The sequence below is a fragment of the Polypterus senegalus genome, chromosome 1, assembly GCF_016835505.1.
Source record: "Polypterus senegalus isolate Bchr_013 chromosome 1, ASM1683550v1, whole genome shotgun sequence".
NCBI classification, from domain to species: domain Eukaryota; kingdom Metazoa; phylum Chordata; class Cladistia; order Polypteriformes; family Polypteridae; genus Polypterus; species Polypterus senegalus.
This window is the reverse complement of record NC_053154.1, coordinates 174,182,546-174,202,486: the sequence shown is the minus strand read 5'-3', so window position 1 is coordinate 174,202,486 and position 19,941 is coordinate 174,182,546. Positions and strand designations below refer to the sequence as shown.

Below are 19,941 nucleotides of genomic sequence, written 5' to 3'. Positions count from 1 at the left end.
TGTGTTGTTAATAAGATGCTCGTTTTTATCTAGGGGCTAAATGCAATATTACGCTTCTTGTACTCCATTTAAAAAAATGTGTGTGTGTTTCTGTGTATGAATATATGTACATACATAAATACATAAATACAGAGAAATGGAGGGGGAGAAAGATGGAGAGAGTGATTTTTCTGGAAGTTGCTTTGGCTATAGGCAATTGCTGAATAATATCCAGTGATTAATCATTGCAGTACAATGTTGAACACATTATTGGTTCTATTTGTAAAATACTTCAGAACTCGCATTACACCATCTGTACATAATGAGGTACTGATAGAGAGACATTAGGTGTTCTGTGACCTAATAACACAGCATAACAGTGAGCAACAAAAGTGGCTGGGTATAACGTATTTGACCAATCACAAATGGTTTAAGTACTTTTTTTTGTTTGTTTTTTATTATTCATTTTATTTTTGATAGTTATCTCCTCATCTCTACTATGCACAACAGTTACAAGTACACTTATGGAGTCAAATGCACTCTTCTTTATCAGTTTGTGTGTTATTATAACATGCAATTAGGCATAAGGTAAAGATAATTAGCCTTTAAATAGTGCTCACAATAGGAGTTTACATATTAGAGAGCTATATGATTCTTCAGTTTGGAAAAAGAGTATCTGCAAAGCAGCCTAAATTAGAAAGGGTGTAAGAAGCTTTTCACACTGGTCATAACATTGATAGTTTCCAATATGACAGTTGAAGATTTTCAACAAAAAATTAGGGCATGTTATTCATGGAAGTGATCTGTGAATATGAGATGATGATCTGATAAATGTAATGTTTACATTTTTAGAACTTTGGGTTAAAATTGAACACCCTTAACCTATCTGTGCAATAACTAGCACAACATAAGTATATCAATATCCAGGATGTACCCTACAAAATAAGTTTCAGGTTATCTCTTTATCAGTATCTTCATTTTAAGAAACATTTTTGTTTCCGTGCATCCGAATGTTTACACATCTGTCTTTGGATGATTGGCATTGATTAAAGATAGTATCTAAACTGCCCTCAGAAAGAATAAGCCGTTAAGGATATGACCATTCTTGCACTATTTTTATTTGATTGAATATAATTAAGTGTGTCATTTAAGCATTTTCTGTTTCTTAATATTGTGTGCACTCTCTTCCTTTTTTTTTTAAATTGGTTTAGCTATGGCATCTCTTATTTGTGGATCGCCCTTTTTCTATGGATCCTGACAGAGACTTAACAGAAAGGCAACCGCTGCCCAGCAGTGAATACTGGACTTCAGGACGTACTACCAGATTGCAGACGCAGAGGCGATACCGTTCAAGAGGGACAACTAGGCCTGATCGATCTCCAGCAGTTGAAGGGTAATGAAGGATTTTTAAAAAAATATTCTTTATGGTTGTTTCAAATGGACTTGAATCAGGGATTGACCAATGATTATTCCTCCGTGGTCCAGACTGCCCAGTGCAACAATTAAACAATATGCTTATATTTTGTTTTGTGGCACACTACTTTCAGAAGCTGTATGTTTTTACTTGCCTAAAATCTCAAATTTCATCTATTGTTCATTGCTATTTCATGGTTTGTCATTTTGATGACATTTGTTATTTTCTTAAGGAAGTCTCATGGAGTAATTCAGTATTTCTATGGTGTTAATATGTTATCTGAAAATTGCAATATGTGAAAGTTTTCTTAGCAAAATTATCACTTATTATAGGACATTAGGTGATTGCTAGGTATGGGTTTCTGTCTGCTTAGAATGCCTACAGCTCAATAAATCCCTAAAAGTAACAATTTAAAGGCAGCAAAATCTGTCCTTGATTTTTGTAACAGTGCCAGATGGATTAGATTGTTAGTGTTTTGCTGCATTATATTCAGAACTGACTTTTAATGTCTGATTTCTTCTGCGTGTGGAGTAAAAGCCTACATTCACTCTTTTCTTTTCTGTGAGCAGTCTTACATTAAATATTATTGCAATGTACTGTACAAAATATGAAGTAACCTGAAAAGGAACTGCAAACAATGTAAGGTCTGTTTTTTATATTGTGTAACACTTGACACACATCAAGAGAAAACACACACTTATATGCCAGTGATTCATGTCATTTCTACAGTGAAAGGGTTCTGTAATTATTTATAAGCACAAGGTAGCAAATTTTGTTTTTGAAGATGCAATTTTTGATTCCCCTGAAATTTTATTTAAGCTAATTGTCAAAACCATAAGCAATATATAGGTATAATTAAAATAAACATGTTTCGTGTGATTCAGTGGTACTTTGTCTTTTAGACTAAGGAAAAATTTACTGAAGATACATAGGTCCAACAGTCCAGCAGTGTCATTTCATATTATAATTAACACATTTATTTTACTAAAGGTGTTTGTGCAAAAGAAATCAAATATTCTGATCCATTGTTGCTGGATTTGCATTTAGTTGTCCATAATAATCCCAGCCTAATAGTTTGTCTATCCTGATTTTACTTTTTTCTGTTTCATTCCTTTGTTTTTCTTGTTCTAGAGGTATTTTTAGTTTATTTTTAGTTTTAGTTTCGTTTTTGCTTAGTTTGTTTTTTCATCATTTTTCAATTTTTTTTTTGTTTTTCCATTGTTTTTTAGTCATTTTTGATTTTTGCCATTTTCTAATTTGTTAAGTTACTTTTAAGTTTTGCTACATTTTATTAGTTTTGCATTACTCACTAACAATATCAATATGAGTGTCAAAACAGTCATTATAGTTGTCAAATTATACTTCATTAATATGTTGTACATATCAACATTATACAAAAAATTTACTGTACTGTAATGCTTTTTCTCCTACTAACGAGACCGTTCAAGGCTTCCAGTATAATCAATGCAAGAATTAAATAACAGATGTGCTATGATGTCTGTTGTTGTTGCATTAACCTGCAACAAGTTTAGGTAAATTGATACTTAATTACAGAAACATTTTTTTGAGATTTCCTTTGTGAGCAGAAAGATCACCATACAGACATACTGTTAGTTAATGCTGATGTGGACTATATGTCATCTACCCATACTGAAACTTTACAATTGTAGTTTTTTTTTCCCAAATATATTCTTACTTTTTGAAATGCTGTTAAAGTCAGTACTTGAACTGTGTTAATAGCAATAATATTAGAATTCAAGATTCTACAAGTATACAATTTACATTAAACATTGAAACATATGTTATAGCAACATCTAAGATCATTCACTTAATAAACATACAAAATATGGGGAGCTCCCTGTGAGCCTACACTGGGAGTATGTAATTTAACAACAAATGTGGAGATAAACAGATTTTGGCAATTGAGAGTACTTAACACTAGGGCTGCAACAATTAGTCAACGTAATCGACGACGTCGACAACAAAAAATCATCGATGTGGATTTTTTATTGTCGACATATCGTAAACAGAACCTTCAATAGAGGCTTCAGTCACAACGAACCACATTGGTTTTTGTAACTGCAATGCACTAAATGAATGTTTGGGGGCAGTATCATTTGTTATTGTTTGTAAAGACTGCACGCAGTCCTACCAGCGAAGAACGATGTCTGAGAACAAGAATGTAGAGGAAAATAAACGTGGTTGCAATGGCAAGTCAGATAGAGGAGGAGGGAGATGGAAAAAATTGGGACAGAAACTTCCTAAAGTGTGGGAGCACTTCATCGAAGAAAAAAAAAAAGTTGAATGCAGATTATGCAAGCATAAGCATCTGAAATGCAAGCATCCTGGAGCTGTGATGCCGCCGTCTCTTGAGAATTTATGCTGGCACTGTTAGTTACTTAGTTAGGTTCAGATCAGGAGGGGAGGGAGAGCGTGAACGAGACTGAGAAAAGTGCAAAAAGCTAACTTTTACAAGTAACAAATTTACACCCGATCTGTTCTTTTTCAAATAATATAACATTAGTGTGATGATGTTTTCTGATTGGTACTATTCAGGTCATAACAATGATTTCTTTAAAATGTCACGTATATTTGTCTCTCTCTCTCTTTTTTTTTTTTTCCCTCTCTCCCCGGTGCTGTGCGCTGACAGCAGAAGGCGTGAGCTTATTAGCAGGAGCACACAGGTGGCCGGATGCTTGTGCTATAACAAGCTTAACCTGGCGACGATCAAAGTACATGTACTGTGCAAGGCATGTACGGGGTCCATTGAGAAAAGAAGAGCGTTCATGGCTCACCTTGAAAATTCTTACCTCTGCATGTCCTGGCGTCCTGTGCAGACTGGGCAAGATCGGGGGTGGGGAACGCTGTCACTGATTACAACCGCAAGAAGAAGATGTTGCATCCGTGCCACAATATTTTCCGAAATGTACTAGAAGGTCATAAAATGAATAATTCCAAATATCATATATACCTATGTCTCTTTTGTCGTCAGTGCGGTTTTGACATCACGGACCATAAGGTGCATACTAATTCAGTGTAAGCAGGAACACTCAATAAAATGGAATAAAAAAATCAAGTGACAATAAGATACGAATAAGGCAGATTCACCAGTGTTTGTGTGTCAGCTTTTATCCATCCAGATCAGAGAATTTGCGGTTCGATCGTCTCAAAACACCTCTCACATCTACAGTTCTTCCCAGTTTCAGATAAAAAGTAACAGTGTTGGATCCATGAGGCGGTAGTATGCATTGTGATCGTGATTGAGAGAATAAAAGTGAAAAAAGGTCATTTTTACAAGTACTATACACTTACAGTGGCTGTTACATTTGATCTGCATCTGTATGTGTTTATTGTGTGATATTAACAATAAGAGCAACTCACTACTCAAAACAATCAGGATTGAACCGGGGGACTGTTGATTATAAGTCAGCAATTCCTACCGCTACACCATGGAAGCTATTGTATCGTCCTTGAACCTTTTGTGAAAGTATTTATTTGATCTTTGCACTTCAGGCTTTACACATTATATAGTTTATGTCTACATTTTGTCATTTATTACTAAAATATGAAAAATGTTTCAATTTTAGCAGTGTATTTTTTGGTTAAGTTAAATGCCCTTTTTTGTTTAAAGACTACGTGCACTTTAGTTTGTATTGTTTAATGTATTTCTTTTTTTATTGTGATGTTCACACTAATATAAAAAACTATGATTATTTTCAAATTCATATGTTTCACTGGTTATTTCAATTTGATTATTATTAATTTTAATCGTGTTAATGCAGAGACATCAGGGTGCCATTCACAGGTTGACAGACATGAGCAGATGAGTTAAGACATGCACTGGAGCTCAGAACAGAGATGTGCAACCACAGGTCACAGGTATCAAAATAGTCAGGCATGAAATAATCGTGACTAATCGAAAAATAAATCGAATGATTAGTTGACTACCAAAATAATCATTAGTTGCAGCCCTAAAAAACACACCTCTAATATCCAAGTGCAAGTGGCACTCTGTAATAGTAGTAATAAAATGTGTTCTTATACCTTTCAAATGCTCAGAACACTTTTATAAAAGGAATAAAACAAATCCATTTTTTTGTGTTACGCTGTTTTTATTAAGACTTGATGTATCACTTCTGAAATCTCAGTGGCTTGCCAAGACAATTTAACTGTGGTTGAGTTTTGTAATCGGCTAAATTAGATACTGTGCACTTTTTATAAGCATGTTTATATTTAGATTCCTGTTTTGTATAAAGAAGTTAAAAGAACAGTATTTTGTGATCCCCTTGTGTTTAGCTTTTGAGAATTTACTTGGGGAGTTGGACATCGATGAATACTAGTAAATTCTTTTTAATTTTTTAATGTCTGTTTTCAAAAACTATTCATGCATTATGCTTTTGCATATTTCCTGTGCTTTTTCCCCAGGATAGTACAACAGTTTCTGGCAAGTCTGTTTGCAAACTCTGGGGTACCTGGTTCTCCACCACTGTCATGGTAATCGTTCTAATGATAGTAGTAAAATTGTTATTAAAATTATTAACATGCAAGTAAAGTTTTCCTAATAATACTAAATGCCTAGGAAGTTAAGTGATACTCAGGTGTTCCTTAATCAATTACTTATATTGGGCTGGGTATCCATTTCAATCAAGGGTCACATAATTGATTTTTTGCTATTTTTGCTGCTTTCCCAAGTGTCTGATTCCTGTATAAAATGTAATTTATTATACAGTCTATTATATGTCAATAGCCATAAATACCCACCAACAAAAAATCTATTTCCTTTTTTTAGCAAAAAATTTTAACTTTGAACCGTTTATGTATTCTTTGTGTTTGCTTGTTTTTACAGTAACTGCAGTATAGATGACAAACAATTTACAAAAGTGAAACCAAATGTACCATTCTTAAGCAGAGTTCCATTCACATTAAAATTTGACCACGCTAGCATTGGGTACTAGGCAGGAACATACCCTGGACAGATCATTAGTCCATCAAAGGTTCCACTCACGCACACATCCTTACACATTCACCAAGAGCCACTTTAAAATCACAGAATAATCTAAAATGCACACCTTTGAGATTTGTGTGCAAAATCCAAATTAGACATAATAAAACTCATGATAACCCAGGAGTAATGTTCAGGCTACACATACACAATGACCTAGTGTAGTAACAACTAAACCTCACAGGAGTGAGGTTTAAAAAACCTTAATTATAACCACAAATTGTATAATGTTGCTGACACTAATGTAAAAACTTATATTAGGGTACTGTAGTTTTAAAGTGCAGTGGTGAGCATTAAGGATTGTTTTTGCATTTTGTCTTTATTGCAATTACATAAGCTCCTTTTGTTAATAACTCCACTGTAATGAGTTTGTTCTTTATGCTGCAAGAGTACAGACTTACTACAAATAAAGCAAAAACAATATTGCATGAGTTTTTCCAGGATTGTCTGGGCAAATTATTCTCCAGTGTTATTTTTCCTTATTAAAAAATCGCAGGACCTATGCCTAATTTATGTGTGGTGCATGCATTTTATATAACTAATGTCCAGTGTGTCTTTTCTGTAACGTGGCATTAACAATTGTAAATGTATGTTATACCCACCTGTTGTTACAATTAGTTTATTCTGTGATGTGTAGCATTTCTGAATGAGTGTGCTATTAGTAATTTATTAAGCACTTTTTGTGGACGGGAGGTTTCTTTAACATGGTTTCACTGTTGTAAAGTTTGCCATATTAATGCAATGGCCCATGCTCAATTAGAGCCCAGTATTTTAAAGTGGTACAAAATTAAATTACAGAATATTTGTTTTGTTTATTGTCTAAACGAATAACTTTTAACAAAAAACGCTATTGTATCTGGTGCTTTGGGGCCATAGATGGCAGCACTTCTCATAAAATATGTACAAACACACACACAAAAGAGGGTGGTCTGACAATTGCCTGAAGGAACTAAAATTGCAATTGCTGGTTAAACCTATGTAAATCAGAATATATTAATCTCTGGATTTATGTTAAGTGAAAGTATCAAAAACACATCAAAACAGATTAAATGCTTAGACTCTTTTAGCTAAAAACAAAATGCCTCAGTGTTTTACTTTAAACTCTTGGATAAAACTTGGGCTGTAATATTCACAAACATAAATATCCTCTCAAAGCTGCATCAGATATATGTCTTTGTGCTATAGCTGATCAAACTTTAAAAACAGTGATTGACACCATCATTTAAATTGGCTAAATTTTTGAGTTTTTAATATGAGCCGTTATTTTCTGAAATACTTATGCATTATTCGTATGGGCTGCTATTTGATTAAAAAATTGTTATTGTGATTTAATTGAACAATTATAAACTTTAAATGAAATTAACAACGTATTAATCACAATGTTTGTTTTTCCTAAAAGCATATTACAGAAAAAATAATGCAGTTGTTAATTTAAAATAAAAGTGTAAGTAATTGCTTAGATATGTATTTCACTTTTTCCATATTTGCTTGGGCATTTGTTCTGTTACACAAAACTATTTAATAAACTAATACATATGGTTTGGACTACTATGTTTCCAAGAGCCCTAACAATTACACAAACAAATACAGGTACATATTTAAAAACAGAAAAATATCATGGCTCAGCATTTCAGCACAATCAGTGCTGCTATAGCTCAGGTTGTGCTTAACTATGTGATACAAATGAGTTGGCTCCAAAGTGGCTACCTGGAAAGGAGAAGTTATTAGAATGAAAATGTGTACAGATTAGGCTTTTAAATAGCAAAGAACAGCTTAAAAAAAGTCTAAATATGTAACTGATAGTTATTTATTTTGTTGTCCTCAGATGTATCATTTACGAATTTTAAAGTAAGACTAATGATCTTAATCTACAGCCCAAATGGGTGGAACTATTAGCATGATCAATTTGCACTGTTTATTGCCTAGTTTGTATTGGTTACAGTATAATATGGGCTAATGTAGTTTATAATGTAGGCTACATACAGTTAATTAAACAACAACAACAACATACTTTGTCTGCTTTGGGAAAAATGTGAGTTAGGCATAAGGAATCCAGCAGGTCGACTTTGTCATCTGCTCTTTAGTTGCTTGGATGTGCATAGCACCTGCACTGTGTTGTTTCAGGCCAGATATCCTTCCATGGCCAACCAAAAAAGCCCCACAACAAACATATTCATTGCAAAGGTCAGGACTGACCCACTAGCATTCTATTCTGTCTTACACTTAGACCTACATTATTCCTTGACAGTCTCTTATTTAGTTTAATGGGCAAGCTTATATTAGCAGATATACTATGCGATGTGACTTTTCCCCCCCGATTCCACATCAATATGTGAACACAGCATAAAGGAAAAGAAAGGTAAACTTGGCACCCAGCGCTTGTCAGTCTGCAAAGTTAGTGCAACAAGAAAATTAAACTCATTCCCTCTGCTTGTATAATTGGTTTGATTTTAATTGTTCTCAAATTATTCTCTAGCTAGTGCTAGTGTATATATGTAATGATGTGTATGAATCTTCTTTCGGCTGCTCCCGTTATGCAATCTCGCTTCTCTGACTTTGTCTCCAAACTGTCCAACTTGAGCTGACCCTCTAATGTACTCATTTCTAATTCTATCCATCCTCTTCACACCCAGTGCAAATCTTACCATCTTTAATGCTCTGTACTGTTGATCCCAAGTATTTAAACTCATCCACCTTTGCCAACACTACACCTTGCATCCTCACCATTCCACTGACCTCCCTCTCATTTTCACACATGTATTCTGTCTTGTTCCTACTGACCTTCATTCCTCACATCTCTAGAGCATATCTCCACTTCTCCAGGATCTCCTCAACCTGTTCCCTACTATCGCTACAGATCACAATATCATCAGCAAACATCATAGTCCACGGGGACTCCTGTCTAATCTCATCTGTCAACCTGTCCATCACCATTGCAAATAAGAAAGGGCTCAAAGCTGATCCCTGATGTAATCCCACCTCCACGTTGAATGCATCTGTCACTCCTACCACAGACCTTACCTCTGTCACACGTCCCTCGTACATATCCTGTACAACTCTTACATACTTCTCTGCCACTGCTGACTTCTTCATACAATACCACAGTTCCTCTTGAGGCACCTTGTCGTATGCTTTCTCCAGGTCCACAAAGACCTCACTTCTTAACCTAGCTTCCACTACTCTTTCCCTTAACTTCATGCTGTGGCTCATCAATTTTATCCCCCTGTAGTTACTGCAGTTTAGCACATCCTCCTTAATCTTAAATATCGGCACCAGTACACTTCTCCACTACTCAGGCATCCTCTTACGTTCCAAGATTCCATTAAACAATCTGGTTAAAAACTCCACTGCCATCTCTTCTGTATATATCCAGGCTTCCACAGGTATGTCATCTGGATCAATTGCCTTTCCATTTTTCATCCTCTTCATAGCTGTCCTTACTTCCTCCTTGCTAATCCGTTGCACTTCCTGATTCACTATCTCCACATCATCCAACCTCCTCTCTCTCTCTCTCTCTCTCTCTCTCTCTCTCGTTCTCTTAATTCATCAACCTTTCACAGTATTCTTTCCATCTGCTCAACACACTCTCCTCGCTTTTGAGTATGTTTCCATCTTTATCCTGTATCACCCTAACCTGCTGCACATCTTTCCCAGCTCGGTTCCTCTGTCTAGCCAATTGGTACAAGTCCTTTTCTCCCTCCTTAGTGTCCAACCTCTCATACAACTCATCGTACGCCTTTTCTTTAGCCTTCACCACCTCTCTATTCACCTTGCGCCTTATCTCCTTGTACTCTTGTCTACTTTCTACATCTCTCTGACTATTTTCCTTTCCACAACCAGGTTTCCTTTTCCTCCTTCCTCTGTCCAGATTTCACACCACGCACCAAACATGAATATACAAGTTAAATCGTGTCCTTTACTGATTCAATATCCTACACTGCATTTTTTACAATATGGGGCAATCCCATATTACAAGGGATGAGTTGTGACTCTGCTAATGTTTGTGACTGAAAACAGTTATAAAGAAACTGGTATGATTTCTTTGGATAAGGCGTAAAACTGAGGTCCATAATGCATGTAGCTGGTATTGGATCCAACACTTGTTCCTGCCAGAACATGATTTAACTGTTTAATATGGCTATTAAGATAAAGAGAACAAGTTGTACTCTAGGTTAGGCTGTTTTTTCTCCTTTAGATACACTCTTTCATGTCTCATGTTATGCTATTATGTCCTAAACATGTTTTCCTTGCCTTTATAGGACTGGGATGCTCCACTCTAACCCTGGGGACTACGCATGGGGACAAGGTGGTCTTGATGCTGTTATAACTCAAGTGAGATTTTTTTGCATATTTTATATACATTCTAAAGCTTTCATTGAAATGTTAACATTGAAAGAAGGAACCAGTGTTTCTTTTTTCAGTTACTAGGACAGTTTGAGAACACGGGTCCACCTCCAGCAGAGAAGGAGAAGATTTCGTCACTACCAACAGTACATGTTTCACAAGATCAAGTCGGTGGGTTACATCCACGGTGTAATAATGTGGCACATGAACAGTAAATGTTTTTCTTTTAAAGTCTATGAATCTGAGGTTCATACTTGCAATAAAAAAAATAAACTGAATTTGGATTAAAATGTACAAATAGCATTTAGTTTGCATTTAATATAAACACCACCTAAAAATAACCTATCATGCATTTCACCTACTATAAACAATAAGGTCTATGTGTGTGTCCAGTCCATCAGAGCAATTTGGTTGGTCAGTTTGGTTTTAGTGACGCGATCAAAAGAGCAAGTGCATGTAAGAGACACACAAGGAGGAGAAAGTGCATAGTGGGAATGCTGAGAGAGTCACCTTCAAACATGTGAAATATAAAACCAGATATTCGGTGAAAAAGGTGCCTCAAAAATAATGACACTCTGAGAAGCAGGCTTTACCGGAACAAACTCAGGAGGGATAGCTGGTGAAGAGAGTTTCAGACGCATATGGATACCAAGGAAAGGCGCTGCAGGTACATGTAAGGCAAAAGATAGCTAATATTTTTTAATTTTTCCACTTCTTATCTTTAACAGGAAGTGTAGCTAGTTTTACTATATTTGTGAAAAAATATATAATCCCTTTTGGACAAGTTTAGTATAAATAGCAGCAAATTATTTTGCTACAAGAAAGCATTTATTTGTAACTAAGTTAATATTTACATTTGAATTGTTTACCAACATTCAGTACATTCAGTATACCTGCTGGAATGCAAATATTTTGGCAGTCAGCTCTGGGTTGTCTGGTACAATTGATCAGCTGGAATCAGAAGTGTATGTGCTTATATGTAATACATGTGGTGTGTTTGTGTGTTTGGCAGACTAGATCATCTATACTGAAACCCGTGAGGTGCAGTGTGCTATTTGTGTACTGTACATCCTTATGCTTGATGATCAAGGTGAAGAACAACTTTTCCTAATCTGTAGCATGAATACAACTAGCGCAAGATTCCTCAGTCCATTGATTTACTGCTGTGATGACAATTTGTTTATCTTTATTTTATATAGCGTTACTTGCATTAATTTCTGAAGCAGACTCTCATTCTGAAGCAGTGAACGTGTTTGGGTATAATCCTAAATGAGAGAGCAGACTGTATTACAAAGAGTTAATTGTTTCATATCATTGGTTTGAATAGGAATCTCTTTATAGAGCTGTTGTGATTGTATATTTTTATTCAAAACATTTTGTATTGCTATAATAACTTCATATTCATATCATTTTAATAGAGAAACTAGTTAAGTGCATTTCTGAATTAAATGTATATACTAGAGAAAGTAAATTTCAAAATTAATTTTAACAACTTGCATAAATTAAACTGATGTACTTTAGGATTTAAAATTATCACTGAAAGACAGTTTAGGAAACTTTTAATACCATATAATAAACTGTATATCCCCCGCTAAATTGTTTTGCTTCTAATGTTAAACTTAAGGTTTTTTGATTAACGTAGAGTTAATTTAACAATAGATGCACAATATTATTTCTTTTTTATTTAATGAGCTGTCCGTTAATACATTGTCCCAGGTTTCTCCTAATTCAAAAAAGAGTGATTCCAGTTGTTTCTGAATTTTTTTTTTTTGGCTCCAAGGAAAGAATAAATAGTTAGGTCTTTATATTGGATTCTTTGTTCTAATTAAAAAAAATCCCACATCATAGTATCCCATGTCTTGTGGCTATTGTTATTTTATTATTATTATTCCAGGTATTTTTTAAAATTAGCCTAATATACCGTTTGTGTGCGTGTGTGTGTGTGTGTGTGTGTGTGTGTGTGTATATGAGAGAGAGAAATCATGATTTTTTTTTAGTTTGGTAATATTCCTGAGCTTCAGAAGTGTAACAGTACAGCTGATCCTTTATTTGTATACGTATGCTTATACAAATTGTCTATCTTACAAAAAATGCTACTTGTACTGTGTATATACAAAGATGAACTATTTTTTGCACTGCCATAACACCTTTAATTTTCTGATTTTAACTACGTATATTATGGATATGCTGATTTTTTGTTTTGTTTACTTTGTTTTTGTTTACCTCAGATTCAGGTTTAGAATGTCCCGTGTGCAAGGAGGATTACAGACAAGGTGAAGAAGTTCGGCAGTTACCATGCAATCACTTTTTTCATAGCACATGCATTGTGCCTTGGTTAGAAATGGTGAGTCATTTCAATTATTTTAATATTGTATAAATTGCATTAATACTACAAGGATAATTTCTGAAATTTTAATTTGTATTAAAGCAGTTTGCCATGGTTTAGAGTGATTATACTGGTTTTAGTCATGAAAAAGCTATTTTAACAAACAAGTATTGGCATAATTTTGGAAATCTTGTATAGACAAATTACACCTTTTTTTGCTCATATATTGGAAGTAGCTATCAGAACATCTAGCAGTGTTCGAATATGTGAATTCCTTATCCATGAGTGTAAACAAATAATAAAAACACCTTAATAATCTGATGTCTATAATGACAATACACTGAAGTGTCATTGTTTGTTACACCATTACACAACAGCCATATATTTACTTCATCATTTAATTATCCACTGTTCAATGTATGACATATACATGACTTCGAGATCTTCAGAGAATTATTTGCTATGTATTTTAATATGTATTTAAAATAAAACCTCTCAGAGATTTTTTTCAGAAAGCAATATTATTATGTATCCTAAATTTATTCTTGGCTTATACGAAGATTTTGATGTAGAAATGCACCATTGATGAAGGATTGATGTCCAGACTTTACTAATATTTCTGTAACATTATACTGTAGTTTTAGAGAACTCTAAACATTGGTTGTAAGCTGGGTCTTTCAGATTTTTAGATATTACAATATTTTGTTAGGCCACGCCATTCAATTGTTAATTCCATTCACAATTGCACATTAAGCACATCTTTCTCAACTTTGATTGCTACTCCTGCATATATTTTAATAGATCGATCTTGTGAAAAATACCGTTAGGCACCCACCTGTATCCTTTAGTCATTTGATTTTTGGTTATGTCCCCAGATCGTACCATTTATTGAAAGCCTTATCTTCCATGAAAAATTCTAACATGCCAGTGACTTTCTCTTTTTTTATGACTTTAATTTGAGTGAAAATAATAATGCGGCAAAATAGTATGGCATCTTAATGTGCATTTTTTTACACTTATGAGCACATAGTTTCTGATCTATTGCTTTTTTGTGACTTATAGACATCTACAGTAGTGTGTGTAATATATAGCCTCAAATGTTGCAATCATATTTCATAATCTTTGTGTATCTGTATGCCTTACTTTTGTTTATTTCTATTCATGTACATTTCTCTGGAAAGATTTTAGAACATCATCCCTATATATAGACTTTTCATGGTTAAATAATTTTTCAGTGTTTATAGTTGCTGTCATAACACACTTAAGATAAAATTACAGCCATATATTTTTTTTATAATAAAAATTCAGGTTGGGCATCATATCATCTCTTACATTTACCACATAAATCTTGTTTTCCTACTTACGTAGCCTCCACAGTCTCATCATTAACCTTATTGATTAATCTGAAATCATGTTTTAAAATTTAGCCCACTTTTTACTGTTCCTGCACCTTCTCGCCATTTCTCTGTCTTGAAATATTTGTATATTTCTGTTAAACTTTAATGCACCTGACTCGCATTTTGTTTTAGCTTTGGAAATCGTTTGCAATTGTATGAGCTGTTTTTGTGTTTGAGGACACTCATAGTGTATCTATAATAATTGTAGAGCTGTATTTTAATAAAACATGCTTTCCCTTAATTTTAAGCCGTGAATTTAAGTGCAGTACTTATGTTACTTAGTCATTCAGTTTTCTTTAGGATATTTATCATCTTTTACATTATATAAGACTTTGAATCAAAAATAATACATCTGTTTCTCTGTTTGCAGCATGATACATGTCCTGTGTGCAGAAAAAGCCTCAGTGGTGAGGACTCCACGCGGCAGTCTTTAGATGCCACAAGTCTGAACAGTGAAGGAAGACCACAGGAAAGGTGGTCGTTTTAAAGGCCCATCCACCTTAACTGCTTTTGCCACTCATAATGTAAAAAAAAGAAAAGAAAATTCAGAATTATAAAATACCAGAATGCATTTATGAAAGCATACTGGAGATGTATAGGGCTGTTGTGTTACTGAGACTTACACTAAGCTGGCAGCATCTACAACCAGCAATTCAGTCCAAAAAAAAAGAAAAAAAAAAAGTAAATGCAGCCACAGACTTGGGGTTGATGTCTTAGTCTGGAATGCTCGCTTGTAGCTGGAACATGAAAAGGCCAAACTTTTTAAAGTGGTAGCTGTCTAATATGTATGATATATACTTAAAACAAGGTCTGGCTGGTGGGAATCCTAGGAAGACTTATTGAAGTTCCTGCAGTGAATGAAAGAAGCCTTGAGCTGGATAAATTGCTGCCATTTCTTGTTAGGATTTTATTTATGCATTTTCTGTATAAAAATCACTTTTCTGCATTCCTGTTTATCATCATAGTTAAAATCTGAAAGCATACTTTATGGACCAAGTATTGTAACTTTGTTTTAATATCATGGCATGCTCTCATGGGGCTATATGTCTTGCTTTTGGCATTTGCTTTCTGGTTTTCATTCCATCTAAGCTCCTACTGTGTAAAAATTATCATCCTAACTAATTTTAAATATTTTCCCTTTGAAATTATGGTTTCAATTATAATCTCTCCATACACTGAGAAGGAAAGAAGATATTTTCTGTTTGTGTGTATAATATGCATCTTTTACACCCTATGTACTGGGACATTTAACCAATAGGATGAATTTTAAAGGGTGTAAAATCAGAATGCTGCTTCTGAAATACTGAAGATACCAGAATGGGGTTTCCATAATCCAGAGCTAGTTTGTAAACCATCAGCCTAGTATCTTTTTTTTTTTTTTTAATGTTGCGTTGTCTTTGCTTCTCTTCATTGAGGTAGGAATGTTATACATAGGTAGGCGGATGATGTTACTGACACAGGACTTCTTCCTATAAAGAATGTGTTTGTAACAGCTCTTTCATTGAAAGTAATTGTAAAACTAACATCACTAAAACTTAAGAAAAAATTCCTTCAAATTATATTGGAAATAAAACCAGATTATTCACTTGTTCCAATTAAAATTATGATTTCTTGGTCTTGACAAATAATATCTTTGTGTCTTGTATTGCTGACACTTTTCTTTGAAAAAGTATGCTATAGTTAATGCTAATAACCTTTTTCCTTTTAATGGAGAATGGCACAAATGCCATAATAAATTATTCAAGAAGGTGTTTAAGTAATAGTTAACACGGAAGAAATTAAACCTTATTATAAATTGGTCTTGTATAAACCGTTATTTATCAGTGTCATTAAATGCCCTGCTTCTGTTTTAGTAAAGGTATGGTATTTTAAGCTACTAGTTATATTAAAAAGGTCTGACAGAATGATTAAGTAGTTAGCAGATATGCTAGTTGGCTTTTCTTAGGACAATAGAAAAATTTTACTTCCCTTAGCAATAGCAGTATATTTCCATTAAGCAAATGTCTGTCCCCTAAATGCACAATTGGTTAACGTTATACATGTTCTCTTAAAAACATTATTTAGTAATAACTTACCTCTGTTTTTTTTTCTGTTAAGTCACTTACTTATGTACAGTGCTGTGATTTTGTTATACTGAATGTTAAATTTGATCATTATCTGTCATATTCTTTGTCAGGAGCATCCCAACCACCCAGAAAAGACAAGAAACCCATAATTCTTTTTCTTTAATGTTTGGCTTTTAGATTATATTGACATTGCCAGCAGTGTATTGCTCCTAGTATTATTAAAAAAAAAAAAAAAAATTGCAGTCCTTTGTACCTTTCACTCTGTTTGGCTATAAAAGGAACATGCCAACATGCAGGCTGTTGTCTTTCATGGCATTGTGTTGGATCCTATTTGTCTCCATCCTGTTTTCCAGTGGATTTCTTCTATCCATGCAATTCTTGTAGAAGAAAGAATCCAACATACTATTCTTTTTTTTTTTTTCTTTTCTTTCAGGCAAGGCATTCATAAAACCACAAAAAGTACCACAATTGTTGTGGCCTCTACCATGTACTTGGCTAGTCATAGCAAGAAAGCAGCAATTAAGACATCTTTTTGTATTAGTTTTAATTGTACGTTATGTATTCTCAGATATTAGATTTACACCTGGAAGAAACAAGTACCAGCTGGTTTCCTTCTCATCTAGTTCTAATCAAGGCAGCATTTGCCTTTCAGTTTCCATCTTTGCTATTATCATATGATTTATTTATTTTGCCAACATAATTGGAAATATTCAATCATCTGTATTAATCCTGACTGGCACAGTATTGCAATGATGCTTCTGCCTCATACAGTAACTCTAGTTTTGCCCCAGCTTAGTTTGTATTGCAGTATGCTTCCATATTTTACAAACCCATACAATAGGTTAATCCTTAATTTTTCTAACATTGTACATGCTGCTACCAAGATAGGCCTTGGTTTCTTGTGAATCTAAAGGAGTAAACTGTTCAGGAAATTGAATTGGATGTATTTTAACTGTTCATGGAAGAAATAAATAAATGAAATTGACATTTTGCATTTCTGCATTTTGTAGTATGTTTTATTTAAAATGAGTGTATATTTTGATTTTATTTTAACAGTTTGGAAATAAGTAAATAATAAATGGGGGAAGTAAAGGATAATATCAGTCAGCTGATAGTTATTTACTGTGATTCAATTACATTGCTCTCAATAGAGATCTTCTAGGCATGAGAGGGACTTGGAGAGGTGGTTTTGTAAATTTTCTGTCAATTTTTATGGAAATTGTTTCAAGAGGTATTGAAACTTTTACTGACTCCATTCATAAAATTCAATATGATGACCATTTTATTTAAGTACTAAAGTGGGGCATTGTCATAAAGTGCTTAACTTTGATTGTAAAATCTAAATTTAAAAATTGATAACAGTGTCTTGCTAGGGTATATTTCAAAACTATGTCTTTAGAGCATGAGGTGTTAATATTAATGGGACAACATGTGTTCTGGTTCTTCATTCACCAGTGTTGTAGGTAATTTTTACATAAAAAAAAAATGAAACCATTATCTGACAAGTCTGCATTTACAGTGGTGCTGAAAGTTGAAACAGGTACCATTTTACAGAACTTTTATTCTGTGCCTTAAAACACCTGTTATTACGTACCAGTGTCATTTTTAGATTAATAGTTTTTTTGTTTGTGTGTGTATGTCTGCTTATAATAATATATTTCCAACCTTTACCCCATTAGATTATAATATGAATCTAAGTTAACCCTATACAATTGTGGTCTGCACTGGACTGGCATCCAGCTACCATTGGATCCTCTGTTGCACTGAAACCTGGCAGAGAACTCTGGACTCTTTAACACTTGAATTCATAAGTTCAGAACACAGTGTAGGTAGAAGTTGGGGTATTGGAAAACTGAAGAGTAAATTTTAGGTTTTGCACACACAAAATTAAAAGAATTAAATTCCAAAACATTTTTTATAAAGTACAACTTGTTTTCTTACATTTTTGATGGTGCAAAGTGTTAGTTCCAGAAATTGTCCATTCAACTTAGTGAGTGAATTTTGCAGTGATGTGGCTCAAAATATACCTAAAGTAGTTACTAATGATCCTGCTGCAGTTAGATCCTGAACTGGGTATATTGTTGTAAGAAGTCAGTATACCAAACAATGGTAGTTTCTAATTGATTTTTGTATGTTTTAAGAGAGGAGTGAACACTTGCAATTTATTTAGTTTGCACCTCTTTATTTAATACATATGCACTCTAGGATTTTGATTTCACTGATGTATTTATTTTACAGCTTTTTTTTTTGTTGTTTTTCTTCAGTTATACTATTCAAGAAGATATAACATTGGGGAGTAACATTCAAAGCAATTTTGTTATATTTTTCTTCATGTGTTATTCTATAAGTCAAAATAAAGTGCATGTGTATATATAGGAGAAGATTATAATGTATTTTCACAATTTGTTCTCATCTGTAACAAGGCTCTTGCACCAAGGAAGCGTTTGATGCCAGTTGCATGTGGTTGCAGTGGATGCACTAACTTGTCTTCTCAAAGAAGATCTTCCTCTTGAATTATTGCATCTATAACATTTTATTTCCCCAAGACTATTTTGTTTGACATGTCTCAGAATTTTTAAATAATTGTTAGGATCAAATAAATATTATGGGTGAATAATGCACTTGATGTAGAAACATATAGGACAGAGCTTCAGTTTATTAAATCGGAGATTTGCACTAAATCAAGCCCTAAATGAGGTCTCTTTGTTTATAAACAACTAGCAAAATTCCCGCGCTTCACAGCGGAGAAGTAGTGTGTTAAAGAAGTTATGAAAAAGAAAAGGAAACATTTTAAAAAAAATTTAGTATTGAGAGTGAATTTGATGATTATAAAGAGTTTAATTTATGATTGTAGATGTGTATGAGAAATGCACATTTTTAGAATTTAAGGATCTCTTTGTGAATGACGTTATCAGTTTTGCCCTCGGGCTGTAAAATGACCAAGCTGTCAGATGAGCTTTCTCTTGACCATGCAACGTACAGTTGGCCATGTGAGAAGCAATCTTTGCCTCAATGAGGATCTTGTGCAAAGATTTTATCTGAAGCCTGGTGCCGTTACAAAGTTTTGGTGTTTGTAAGTTTCGTAGTAACATAATTGGTGCGCCGACCTTCAAAAGTATACTGTAAAAAAAAAAGTCAGTAAATCTAACCGTAAAAATCCTGTAAATGGTGCAAGTAAAAGACCTTTTCTGAAAAAAAGGAAAGTTACCTTCTGTTCTACTCAAAATTACCTGTATATCTTAAAACAATACATTCCATTATATTTTACAGCCAAGTTCTGTAAAATTGATATTTTTCTGACTTCAAAATATGCTAAATACCGTTTACTGGTGCATTACAATTACACTGAAAAAATGTTCATTTTACAGTGGAAAACTGTTAAATAGCGAAGGTAAACAACCGTGAAATGTAAA

The 19,941-nt window shown here is 33.9% G+C and overlaps 1 protein-coding gene across 1 annotated transcript in view; it reads left to right on the top strand.

Annotated features, from left to right (window-relative positions):
• rnf115 (ring finger protein 115) overlaps positions 1 to 17,522 on the top strand; it is an 83,015-nt gene extending 65,493 nt beyond the window's left edge. The window contains exons 4-9 of the mRNA XM_039763261.1: positions 1,191 to 1,372; positions 5,819 to 5,887; positions 10,655 to 10,727; positions 10,817 to 10,910; positions 12,968 to 13,083; positions 14,833 to 17,522. Of these exons, the coding sequence (XP_039619195.1) occupies positions 1,191 to 1,372; positions 5,819 to 5,887; positions 10,655 to 10,727; positions 10,817 to 10,910; positions 12,968 to 13,083; positions 14,833 to 14,949 (651 nt within the window). The 3' untranslated portion in view covers positions 14,950 to 17,522. The remainder of the gene's footprint in view (positions 1 to 1,190; positions 1,373 to 5,818; positions 5,888 to 10,654; positions 10,728 to 10,816; positions 10,911 to 12,967; positions 13,084 to 14,832) is intronic.
• The last annotated feature ends 2,419 nt before the right edge of the window (positions 17,523 to 19,941 follow it).